Source organism: Piliocolobus tephrosceles, chromosome 9 (assembly GCF_002776525.5).
Source record: "Piliocolobus tephrosceles isolate RC106 chromosome 9, ASM277652v3, whole genome shotgun sequence".
Taxonomy (NCBI): Eukaryota; Metazoa; Chordata; class Mammalia; order Primates; family Cercopithecidae; genus Piliocolobus; species Piliocolobus tephrosceles.
This window is the reverse complement of record NC_045442.1, coordinates 89,854,568-89,867,002: the sequence shown is the minus strand read 5'-3', so window position 1 is coordinate 89,867,002 and position 12,435 is coordinate 89,854,568. Positions and strand designations below refer to the sequence as shown.

Here is a 12,435-nt window from a genome sequence, read left to right as displayed (position 1 = left end):
AGCCTTCAGCCTGTCTCCTGTGTCCTTTCAACTGTCTCTGTTAGTCTTTGAGCATTTCTTACTTTCTGACAGAACAAGAGGATCCAGGCTCATTTTGCCTTCTGTCTGTCTTGGGCCTGGACTCAGCCATTTCTCTTAAGGATCATGTATTTTTAGCTTAGAAATTAATCAGCTTTCAAAAAAATCTACAAAACACTAACTTCCCTTTTGAGCAATTTTTTTCTAAAATTAGATTTTTGTTTTTTAAGGGTTATTCCTTTATTCTCTCTCTAAGTTTTTTTGAAGTGTGGTGTTAGGGAACCATGCCCGAGTTTGCTTATTAATTCTTCCATTGTTTATCAGATCATTTTTCCCTATGCTATGTCATCTTAAACAATTCCTTGACATTTTCTGTTTCTTTGTATTTTTCATTGACTGTATTACCATTTCTAGATTAGCTGATTAATGTACAAATTGAATTATTTTGTATTTCCTTGGTAATACAGGCTATTGATGCCAAAGGAGGAAAAACAAATGGACTTAAAAACTGGGCGAATGCGTCGGAAAGCCATTTTTGGAGATGAAGATGAATCTGGAGATAGTGATGAAGAAGATGATGAAATGTCCGAAGATGACGAGTTGGAAAACGGCTCTAGTGATGAGGAAGCAGAAGAGGAGGAAAATGCTGAGATGACTGATCAGTATATGGCTGGTAAAGGCGTCAAACGACGGAAACTTGAAGAGTTGGAAGAAGACAGTGAAATGGATTTGCCAGCATTTGCTGACAGTGACGATGACCTTGAGAGGAGCTCAGCAGAAGAAGGGGAAGCAGAGGAAGCTGATGAAAGCAGTGAAGAAGAGGACAGCACTGCAGGAGAGGGGGGCATTTCAGAATCAAAGGCTGTTGGAGAAGGTAGTAAAGCAGGGCTGTCGCCAGCTAATCGCCAGAGTGACCATGTGAATCTGGAGAAGTCTTTGCTGATGAAGAAAGCAGCTGTCCTCACTTCCGATTCTGGGCATTGCACAGCTGAAGAGGCGTTTGCGTCTGAAGATGAATCTGAAGAAAACTCCTCACTCAGTGCAGAGGAAGAGGACTCAGAAAATGAAAAGACTATTAGAAAAAAGCTTTCAAAGCCTTCTCAAGTGAGCAGTGGTCAGAAACTGGGGCCAAGGAACTTAATTGATGAGACCAGTGATATAGAAGATTTACTCAAAGAGGAAGAAGATTACAAGGAAGAAAATAATGATTCCAAAGAAACCTCAGGTAAGCTTAAATTTAGTTGGTTGCTGCTGTGAACTTGGCTGTCGAAATGGTACCCAATGGAATGTCTCCATTTGGGGGTCTGTTGATTCTGTGATTTTGTTAACTGTTGAAATGCTGCATTGTGGCTGGATCTTGAGGGAGGGAAGGCATGTAAACAAGCCTAACTGGAGGTTGGCATTGGTCGTTTCAGGTGCCCTCAAGTGGAAGGAAGACCTTTCCAGAAAGGCAGCCGAGGCCTTTCTGAGGCAGCAGCAAGCAGCTCCAAACCTCCGAAAGCTTATTTATGGGACAGGTAAAGAATTCTGGTTCAGAGCTGGAAATGATGAGGGAATTGGTTGGAGGATTGGGCTGGTATTGTTGACATCCATAATTGCTGTCCATCACATTTCATGTTTGACAGATGTCTCTAATCATCAGCTTATGAGGACTACACATTGGTCTCATAAAGTAGATTTAATGGGTTTGCTGTAAAACTTGATGCAAATGCTGTCCATTGCATTATGTTGTGTTCCCTATTTAAAAGTCCTTCATGAGAATTTTTTTGTAGATTAGTGCCAAAAAAATATTTCTGCCCATAAAAATATTTACTTTATTCCTTTCTGAGAATTAGAACACTGTATAACACATTTTGTTCTCCCTTTTGCCCTTGTCCTCTGATTTTATGCTTTACTAAACTTACCTAGATATTCTTTCTGGTAGAACTAATGCAAAAATAAATATATAGTGATGAACTTTACATTGCGCTCCCTGGTTACTGCATGGTGAGATCAAGGCCACATGGTGAGACTTTTGGGCTCAGCCCAGTGAATTGGGAAGGTTGCTGTATACTGTTTTTCATTCAGGTTTTGTCTAGGTACTCTTAGTGATGAGAGGCTCAACACTCTTTAGCACTCTTCTTTAGTAATCTAAAGCTCAGCCTTTAAATGTCCCTTCCCTCCCTCCACCGCCAATATTCTCACTCCTTCTCGGCCTCTTAGCTGCTGCCGTGCAGGAGCGCAGGAGCCCCACACATGTAGAGCAATAGCTTCCTGGCTCTCTTAACCTATGACTGCCCTACCCTCTCAATGCCTAACTCATATGTGGCTATTGCCATACCCATCACAGACAGAGGCCCTCAGTTCCTGAGTTCGAAGACTCATGGCCTAACTGGTTAAAAACAATGGGTCTTCTAGGGCTGTGGTTTTTGTTCTCACTTTTCTACCATGGTGTCCTCTTTAGTGGCAGAAGATAATGAAGAAGAAGATGGAGATACCCGAGAAGAGCTTGGAGGGTTGTTTCGTGTCAACCAGCCTGACAGAGAGTGTAAGCATAAGGCTGACTCTTTGGACTGTTCCAGATTTCTTGTGGAGGCCCCCCATGACTGGGATTTAGAGGAGGTAAGGCTGGGTAGTACATTTGATTTAATAGAGAATTAGAGAATTGTTTTAGAATAAGATTATCTGATGTCAATATTGCTTACCTGTTGTTGGCTTCTTATTTTTACAGGATTACAGGTCATTCTCCCAGATATTGCAGTGGGCACTTCATGCATCCTAAACAGTAACATGTTCTGAGTTTAGTTAGACCATGTACGTGACCCACGGAGGACAGGTTCAGCTTCCAGTGTGAACAGTAGTGTGCATCTTTATTTTGAAGCATTACACATAAGCACATAAGTTTTTATACATCAGATGTATTTTTTGTCTTATCACTGGGATATATGTAGCACCCCTGAGTTAACATTTATGGTTTCTACTGTTTGTAAGCATAGAGAAATCTGTGATACCTCTAAATGTTCTTCCTGCAGTTCACCACTTTGTAATCACACTGGAATTCATTCAGTACTCAAACTCACCACAGCTCAACCTCCTCTGAGACCTCTTCTCTTTCTCTCTCTCTCTCTTTGAGATATGGTCTCGTTCTGCAGCCCAGGCTGGAGTGTAGTGGCACAAGTGTATGACTTAATGCAGCCGCAACCTCCTGGGCTCAAGAGATCTTCCCATCTCAGCCTCCACAGTAGCTGGGACTATAGGCATGAGCCACCAGGCCTGACTAATTTTTGCATTTTTTGTAGAGATAATGTTTCACCATGTTGAGCTACTTTCGAACTCTGGGTTTGCGTGATCTTCCTGCCTTGGAACCTCCCAGAGTGCTGGGATTACAGGAGTGAACCATTGCGCCAGCCCCTCTCTCTGTATTCCCTTCTAGAATATTCTGATCTTCCAAAGGCTGCCTTCTTTTTTGTCAATTCAGTTTGGCTTAGATGTCACTTCTCACAGAGGCCCTGCTATCATACTGCCTATTGTAATTCGCCAGATAACACTTAGTGCACTTTATGAGATTTTATTTAACCATTTTTTAATTTAATACAGATATAGAAAACCACGTAAAAACAATTGTTTAGCTTAATGGGTTGCCAGAAGGTGAATATCCCTGTACTCAACACTCAGGCTGGGAAATCAAGCATTGCTGCTCAATTGTGACACCAGCCACAGTCCCCTTCCTCCCTGTAGAAGGAGGTGTGGTCCAGCCTCTTAAGGTGATGCTTTCCTTTTCTTCCTGGTTTCTTCCTCCATGCTTCTGTAAGCATCACAGTTTACTTTTACCTGATTTTCCTTACTGTTTTTCAGTCTTTTAACATTTTTAGTGAACAATCTTTCCTTCCCATTTCTTTTTTGGTTACATTTTATTTAATAAACCAAGTCTTTGGTCTGTAGAGTTTCTTGTATTCTGGACTTTGTGGATTGCTTTGCATCCCTCTGCAGTTTCACAGGCCCTCCTGTATTTCCTGTGAATGGGTACTGAGCAATACTAATAGAATTTCTGTGATGAGCAGAATGTATATCTGAGCTGTGGGTTGTGGCTACTTGTGACTACTAAGCTCTTTAAATGTGGCTAATGAGACTGGAGAACTAAATTTTAAATTTTATTTAATCTTTGTTAAGATGAATTTAAATAGCCATGTATTTGTAGTTACCCTGTAGACAAAACATCTAGCAGTTGGACAGGATTTAAATTTGATTTTTATTTTTCAGCAAAACTGCTTTGTTTTCTCATTAGGAGGCGCATAAAGACTGGTTGTGTCCTTTTAATGATGTTAGATGTTATCAGTTGTTGGTGCTCAATGCCTAGAACCATCAATTTCTAGAGTGGTGGTGTTCTATTCAATCATTTCTCTTTATATATTAGCTGTAATACTTTAAAGAGAAACTTTTCCTCTTCTACTATTCACTTCCATGTATGTAGGGTAAATGCTTGATTTTTTTTTTCTTTTGAGACGGAGTTTCGCTCTGTCACCCAGGCCGGAGTGCAGTGACACGATCTTGGCTCACTGCAAGCTCTGCCTCCCAGGTTCATGCCATTCTTCTGCCTCAGCCTCCCAAGTAGCTGGCACTACAGGCTCCTGCCACCATGCCCGGCTAATTTTTTGTGTGTATTTAGTAGAGATGGCGTTTCACCGTGTTGGTCAGGCTGGTCTCAAACTCCTGACTTTGTGATCCACCTGCCTCGGTCTCCCAAAGTGTTGGGATTACAAGAATGAGCCACTGCGCCCGGCCCGTGCTTGATTTTTTAATCAGTTTTTGGAGCGATTCTCCAAAGGATACTTGTTTGTAAGTATCACTGTGATGTCATGGATATAAATGTAGTTGATGTGCCTTGTGCTCCTGCACCTGTTATCCGTTATTGAAGCTCCTCTTTATCACACCTGTGGCCTGTGAGAGTCTGTGCACACCAGCTCCTGAGTCCTTGTGTTACAGTCGTAGTCATTCTGGATCAATTCTTGCTCTGTGATATGAGAGAGCACTTGGAATCACCCATAAGAAGTCCTGATTTATTTTAGTACAAAATGGTATTTCAACATGACAGCCTAGGTATAGGAATGCTTACTGCCGTGAGTTGGTCATTACTTCTAGGCCTTCTCAGTGACCCGAACTAGGAGAGTCCATACAGATATTTCCAGTTCACATTCAGGACTACATCTTATTCATTCTTCCACTGGAGAATTATTCCTTGGTTGAATCAGAAGATGATGAAATTAGAGAATCGCATAATTATTCATTTGCTTTATACTCTCTCATTTCTCTTTTCAAAAGTGACTGTGCCATTTTACTTACCCACTGGCACTGTATGTGGGTTCCAGTTTCACCACTTCTTCACCAGCAGTTGTTATTGTCTGTCTTTTTGATTATAGCCATCCTAGAGGGGGTGAAGTTGTATCTCATTGTAGTGTTGACTTGCATTTCCCTGATAATGATGCTGAACATGTTTTCATGTGCTTATTGGCTATTTGTATATATTCTTCATATTGTTTGCCCATTTCAAAAATTGAATTACTTAGTTGTATGTGTTGTTTATATATTCTGGATATAAGTCCCTTATCAGATACATAATTTACAAATATCTTCTCCCATTTTATAGGAATTAAGTTTTCAAACAGACAGGTTTAGATTAACAAATAGCAAGACCAACTTTGTAAACTACTGTCTCATTGCATCGCCTTAGAAACCTTAATACAATTGAAAATTAGTTGAATTAGTAATTATCTGTTTGTTTACTTATGAGGTTAGTAGACTAGTAGTATTTAATACTTTCCCTATCAGCTGCTTAATGTGTTTTATCTCTGTGGTTATACTGTCTCCATCAAAGGTAAAGTTATTTCCTGGGCTCATTTGGAATGAGAATATCCATGAAGGTGGGAAATATTGAAAGGCAAGTTGTTGCCTACTGCCATTTCTTAGAGTTGTTTTGCTGAGTGATTGGAACATCTCACCTAAGTACTCACTTTTCTGCGTAAGGTTATGAACAGTATCAGAGATTGCTTCGTGACTGGAAAGTGGGAAGATGATAAAGATGCAGCCAAGGTCTTAGCAGAAGATGGTAAGTGAAGAGCTGGGTTCTTCAGGAACACTGGCTTCTCTAAACTTTATTTTCTTCTGTATCTTAGATAATAGTCAAATTGAAAATCATAGTCACTTGTGAAATGCTTTGGAGAATTCAGACAGGAGTAATGAGCCAGGTAATATTCTGGATTTTCCTTTTATGATGATCTTATTTTCTCAGTTGGCTAACTGATTTACTACATATGGACCTTAAAAGTGAGAAACTTTCCATAAATTTTAATCATGTATTTGTTAAAAATAGATTTTGTGTGATGTGAAAAATACATACAAATGGCATTTATGTTTTTCTTTTCATAATAAAGGTAGTATGCATTGTAGAAAATTTAGAATGAAAAGTACATAACATACCAGAATTCTACTAACCCATAAAAAACCTTTGTTAAGCTCTTCAACAGTTTCCTTCTAGTCATTCAAAAATCATGTGTATAAACGTTTTTAGTTGTACTTTATATAATTTTTGACAGGAGGGTTGCTTAAGTGATGTACTTTATATAAATTTTGTCATTAAATTTTTTCAAAGATTTCATTTTTATTATTTAAATATCATACCATTATTGAAGTCATAATTTTTTCAATATCTAAGTAGTTCTGTACTTTGCTCATTTTATAAAGAACTCCACATTGAACAACTCTGAAATAATTCTTGGCTCACGCTTTTTATTTTCATAAGATAGATTCATAAGTGTTAGAATTGAGTCATTTTTATGGATTACAACTGCCACATGGTTTTTTGGAAGGTCATTCTTTTTGTTTTGTCTTGAGACAGGATCTCGCTCTGTTACCCAGGCTGTAGTGCTTTGGTGTGGTCACAGCCCACTGCAGCCTCAGCGTCGCAGACCCAAGCCTCCTGAGTAGCTAGGACCACAGGCTTGCATCACTATACCCAGCTAATTTTAAATTTTTTTGTATAGACGGTCTTTATATGTTGCCCAGGCTGGTCTCAAACTCCTAGGCTTAAGAGATACTCCTCCCTCAGCCTCCTAAATAGCTTGAACCACAAATGTGTACCACCATGCCTGGCTAATTTTTAAATAGTTCGTACAGATGGGGGTCTTGCCATGTTGCCTAGGCTGGCCTTGAATTCCTGGGCTTAAGCAGTCCTCGCACTTTACCTCGCACCTTAACCTTCCAAAGTGCTGGGATTATAGGCATGAGCCACTGTGCCTAGTCTGTAGTATGTGAATATATATATATATATTTTTTTTTTGGTCTGGTCTTTCAGGTTAGTATCATTGATCTCTGTTGGTTCATTTATTATTACTATAATTTAGTACTCTATGTAGCTTTATCATGTTATTAAGACCCCAGTTATTAAAACTGTGTCTCAACAGTTTCTTTCTCTTTATGTTCTGGTGGGGGCTTTTTTAAGCGTTCTCCTGACTATTCTCACTTGCTTATTGTTTTTTCCATAGGAACTTAAGAATCGTCTTTTATTTTCAAAAGAAAGTGTGGTGGGTTTCTTTTTTAATCACTTTAGTGAGGTATAATTGATGGTAAACTACAGTATTTAAAGTGTACAATTTGATAAGCTTTAATATGTGAATATACTGTCACCACAATCAAAATAATGAACACATTTATCACCCTCACAGTTTTCTTACGCCACTGTTTAACCCTCCATCCTGTCCTCTTCCATCATGAGGTACATTCAGCTGCCTTGTGTCACTATTCAGTAGGTTGTGCCCTTTAGAATTTAATCGAAATGGGATCCTACAATATATGCTCTTTTCTGTCTAACTTCTTTTACTCAGCATGATTATTTCAAGATTCATCCATGCTGTTGCATCTTCATTTGTTTTTGTTGGCTAATGGGTAGTCCATAGTATGATGTATAGCAATTTATTTATCTGTTAACCTGTTAATAAATAATTATTTCCAGATTTTGGCTATTATGAGTAAGGCCGCTGTGAACATTTTTGTAGAAGTCTTTATATGAACCACCACTTTTATTTCTTTTGGGTAAATAAGTAGTTCAGAATGGACTAAATGGGTCATATGATAGGTACACATTTAATTTTTTAAGAAATTACCCAACTGTTTTCCAAAGTGTTTACACCATTTTCCATTGCCACCATAACTTTATGTGACTTCCGGTTGCTTCACTCTACATCTTTTCCAGTACCTGGTAGTATCAGTCTTTTTAAATTGTAGGCTTTCTTTTAGGCATAGAGTGGTATCTTGAAGTTTTAGTGACTAATGATTTCGGGCATTGTTTCATGTGCTTATTTGCCATCTGTGTCTTCTTTGATGAAATATCTGTCCAAATCTTTTGCACATTATTTTAATTTGGTTACATTCTAAGAAATTTTATGTATTTTTGATACAAATTCCGTATGAAATGTGATATGCGATTATTTTTGCCTAGTGTGTGCCTTGTCTTTTCTATTTTTAATAGTGTTTTTCACAGAGCAAAGTATTTAATTTTGGTGTAGGTCAATTTATCAAAAAAATTTTTTTTCAGGGGGAATGGAGTCTTGCTCTGTCTCCCAGAGTGTGATGCGATCTCGGCTCACTGCAACCTCTGCCCGCTGGGTTCAAGCCATCCTCCTGCCTCAGCCTCCCAAGTAGCTGGGATTACAGGCGCCTGCCACCATGCCTGCCTAATTTTTGTATTTTTAGTAGAGATGGGGTTTCGCCATGTTGGTCAGGTTGGTCTTGAACTCCTGACCTCAGGTGATCCACCCGCCTCAGCCTCCCAAAGTGCTGGGATTACAGGCATGAGCCACTATGCCCTGCCCAAAATTTTCTTTTATGGACTGTTCCTTTGGTAGTGGATGTAAGAAATCGTTGCCTCACCCAACGTTACAAATTGTCTCATATATTCTATAAGTCTTACAGTTTCAGGTTTACATTTAGGTCTATAATTCTTTTTGAGTTAATTTTTTATAGGGTGTTGGGTATGGATTTAGGTTCCTTTTGACATATTGATACCCACTTTTCCCAGCACCATCTGCTGAAAAACTATTTTTTTCCCTGTTGAATTGCGCTGTATTGGTTGGCCATATTATGGGTGCATATTTCTGGGCTCTCTGTTCTGTTCCATTGATGTATTTGTTTATTTTTGTACCAATACCAACACTGTCTCTGTTACTTACAGCTTTGTAATTAGTCTTGGAATTGGGTAGTTTTTAACTTTAGGTAGTTTTTCAAACTTTAGTCTCCTTTTCAAAGTTGTTTTGGTTAATCTAGCTTCTTTGCATTTTCATATAAATTTTAAGATGAACATGTCAATTGCTATAAAAAAGCCCACTGCAATTTTGATTGGGATTTCGTGGAACTTGTAAACAATTTGGGAAAATTGACATCTTAACCACATTGAGTTTTCTGATCTATGAACATAGTAACTCTCCGTTAATCTTGTTCTTTACTTTCTCTCAGCAAGGTTTTCAGCATACAGGTCTTATATCACTCTCAGCAATTTATTTTCACATCAACTTGTATTTATGTATAGCTCATATATAAGAAATGCAGTTGATTTTTTTACATTGATCTTGTATCCTGCAATCTTGCTAAATTACTTGTTTGTTCTTTTTTTTTTTTTTTTTAGGACAGAGTCCCGTTCTGTCACCCAGGCTGGAGTGCAGTGGCAAGATCTCAGCTCACCGCAGCCTCTGCCTTCCAGGTTCAAGCAATTGTTGTGCCCCAGCCTTGCGAGTAGTTGAGATTACAGGCAGCCACTACCACGCCCGGCTAGTTTTTTTATTTTTAGTAGAGACGCGGTTTCACCACGTTGGCCAGGCTAGTCTCAAACTCCTGACCTCAAGTGTGTGTTTGGAGGGGAGGGGTAAACTTTACTAAACAGTATTCATGGTTTTCTAAGTAAATACTTCTTACTACCCCCAAGGATTCTTTTCTTTTATGCTGCTTTTTCTCCTGTTCTGCCTGGGCTTCCAAGTTCTGCTTTGACCTTTCACCCTGGTCCAATCTCATATGGTTCCACCAGTTTCTGTGCAGGATGGTTCTGGGAGCCAAGCAGGATTCTCTTTATCTACAGAAAGGCTGAGATAGATCCCAGTGGTTTTACTTTCTTTCTTTCCTATCTACATGACTTAATTTTTCTTGTCTTACTGCCCTGGCCTAAACTTCCAGGACAATGTGGATTAGAAGTCAAAGTAAACATCCTTGCTTTGTCCTGATTTTGCTTATTTTCCACGTGAACTTAAGAATCACCTTTTCTAGCTGGTCGCAGTGGCTTACGCCTATAATCCTAGTACTTTGGGAGGCCGAGGCAGGCGGATCATGAGGTCAGGAGTTTGAGATCAGCCTGGCCTGGTGAAACCCCGTCTCTACTAAAAATACAAAAATTAGCTGAGCATGGTGGCACACGCCCGTAATCCTAGCTACTCAGGAGGCTGAGGCAGGAGAATTGCTTGAACCCAGGAGGCAGAGGTTGCAGTGAGCTGAGATCGCGCCACTGCACTCCAGCCTGGGCGACAGTGCGAGACTCCGTCTCAGAAAAAAAAAAAAAAGAAACACCTTTTCTATTTCCAAAAGAAAAGTTTGTGGTACGTTTTTTCCTAATTAAACTTTTTAAGTTTGAGGTAATTGTAGATTGACACGCACTTGTAAGAACGAATACAGAGAGATCTCCTGTATCTTGTACTATAGCACTATCTATATATATGCACTGTGTATACTATGTGTACTATAATACAAGGTCACAGCCTGGATGCCAACATTGATACAATCTGCTGATCCTATGTAGATTTTTCCAGTTTTACCTGTGTGTGTGTGTGTGTGTGTGTGTGTTTTACGTGTGTGTGTATAAACTTCTGTGCTCTTTTATCACATGTGTAGGTTTGTGTGTCTACCAACAGTTAAGATACAGAGCAGTTCCATCACAAGGATTGCTTGAATTGCTGTTTTATAAACATACCCACGCCCCTGCTGTTCCCCAGCCCCCAGTTTCTTCCCTTGTGAACCATAATGTGTTTTCTATTTCTACAATTTTGTCCTCTTCAAGAATGTTAAATAAACAGAATCATAACAGTCTATAACCTTTTGTGAGGGGCTTTTTTTCACTCAACATAATTTCCTGGAGATCCATTCAAGTTGGCACATATACCATAGTTCATTCCTTTTTATTGCTGAGTAGTGTTCCATTGTATGGGTGTACTGGTTTGTTTAACCATTCATCCAAGATCAAGCTGGATTGTTTTCAGTTTGTTTTGTTTTATTTTCAGACAGGGTCTTGCTCTGATGCCCAGTCTGGGTGCAGTGATGTGGTATTGGCTCACTGTAGCCTTGACCTCCTAGGCTCAAGTAATCTCCCCACATCAGCACCCCCAAGGAGCTGGGACTACAGGCATGCACCACCGTGCCTGGCTAATATTTTTTTATTTGTTTGTTTGTTTTATAGAGACAGGATCTTGCTGTGTTGCTCAGGCTGATCTTGAACTCCTGGCCTATTTTCAATTTTTGCCTATTAGAATTGAGCTACTATGAACATTTGTATACAGGTTTTTGTGTAAATATGCACTTCCCATTTTTCTGGGAAATAAATGCCCAGTAATGGAATTGCTGGGTCATATGGTAATTGCACAGTTTCATAGGAGACTGCCAGAGTAGTTGGGCCATTTGATGTTTCTACCAGCAATTATGTGAGTGATCTAATTTCTTTACATCCTTGCCAGTGTGTGGTGTTCTCACTGTTGTTTATTCTAGCTATTCTAATAGGTATGTGATATTTCATTGTGGTTTTAAGTTACTTCCCCGGTGGCTAATAATGGTGAGCATTTTTTCATGTGTTTATTTGCATTTTTATATCTTCTATACAGATAAAAAATGTCTGGGGATGTCTCTTTTTTTTTTTTTTTTTTTTGCACTTTTAAAAACTGGGTTGGGTACTGTGAGTTCATTATATATTTAACTCCATTGTCAGATGTGTGATTTGCAGATACTTTCTTCTAGTCTGTAGTTTTCATTTTCTTAACAGGGCCTTTCACAGAGCAAAAGTTTTTATTTTTGATGAAATCCAATTTGCCAGTTTTTTTGTTTTTTGTTTTAGGGAATATGAAACTTGTATCAAGTCTAGGAATTACTTCCTATTTTTTGATCCTGAAGTTTTTCTCCTATGTTGTTTTCTAAAAGTTTTATACTACTTTTTGTTTTCTCTTTACACCCATGATCTATTTTGATTTTTTCATTTTATGAGATATGAGGCTTAGGTCAAGGTTTGTATTTTCGCCTGCGGTTGAATAATTTTTCTAGCACCATTTATTTTATTGAATTGCTATTGACTTTTGTAAAAAGTTAGTTGAGCATCTTTGTGTGAATCTGTTTCTGGGATCTCTTGTTCCACTGACTTCATGT

General features: G+C 38.9%; 1 protein-coding gene across 3 annotated transcripts in view; it reads left to right on the top strand.

Annotated features, from left to right (window-relative positions):
• Positions 1-12,435, top strand: part of BMS1 (BMS1 ribosome biogenesis factor) — a 46,541-nt gene that overhangs the window by 12,902 nt on the left and 21,204 nt on the right. For all 3 annotated transcript variants that reach the window (XM_026446753.1, XM_026446755.2, XM_026446754.1), the window contains exons 10-13: positions 486-1,243; positions 1,434-1,535; positions 2,462-2,619; positions 6,019-6,100. In XM_026446753.1, coding sequence (XP_026302538.1) covers positions 486-1,243; positions 1,434-1,535; positions 2,462-2,619; positions 6,019-6,100 — 1,100 coding nt within the window. The remainder of the gene's footprint in view (positions 1-485; positions 1,244-1,433; positions 1,536-2,461; positions 2,620-6,018; positions 6,101-12,435) is intronic.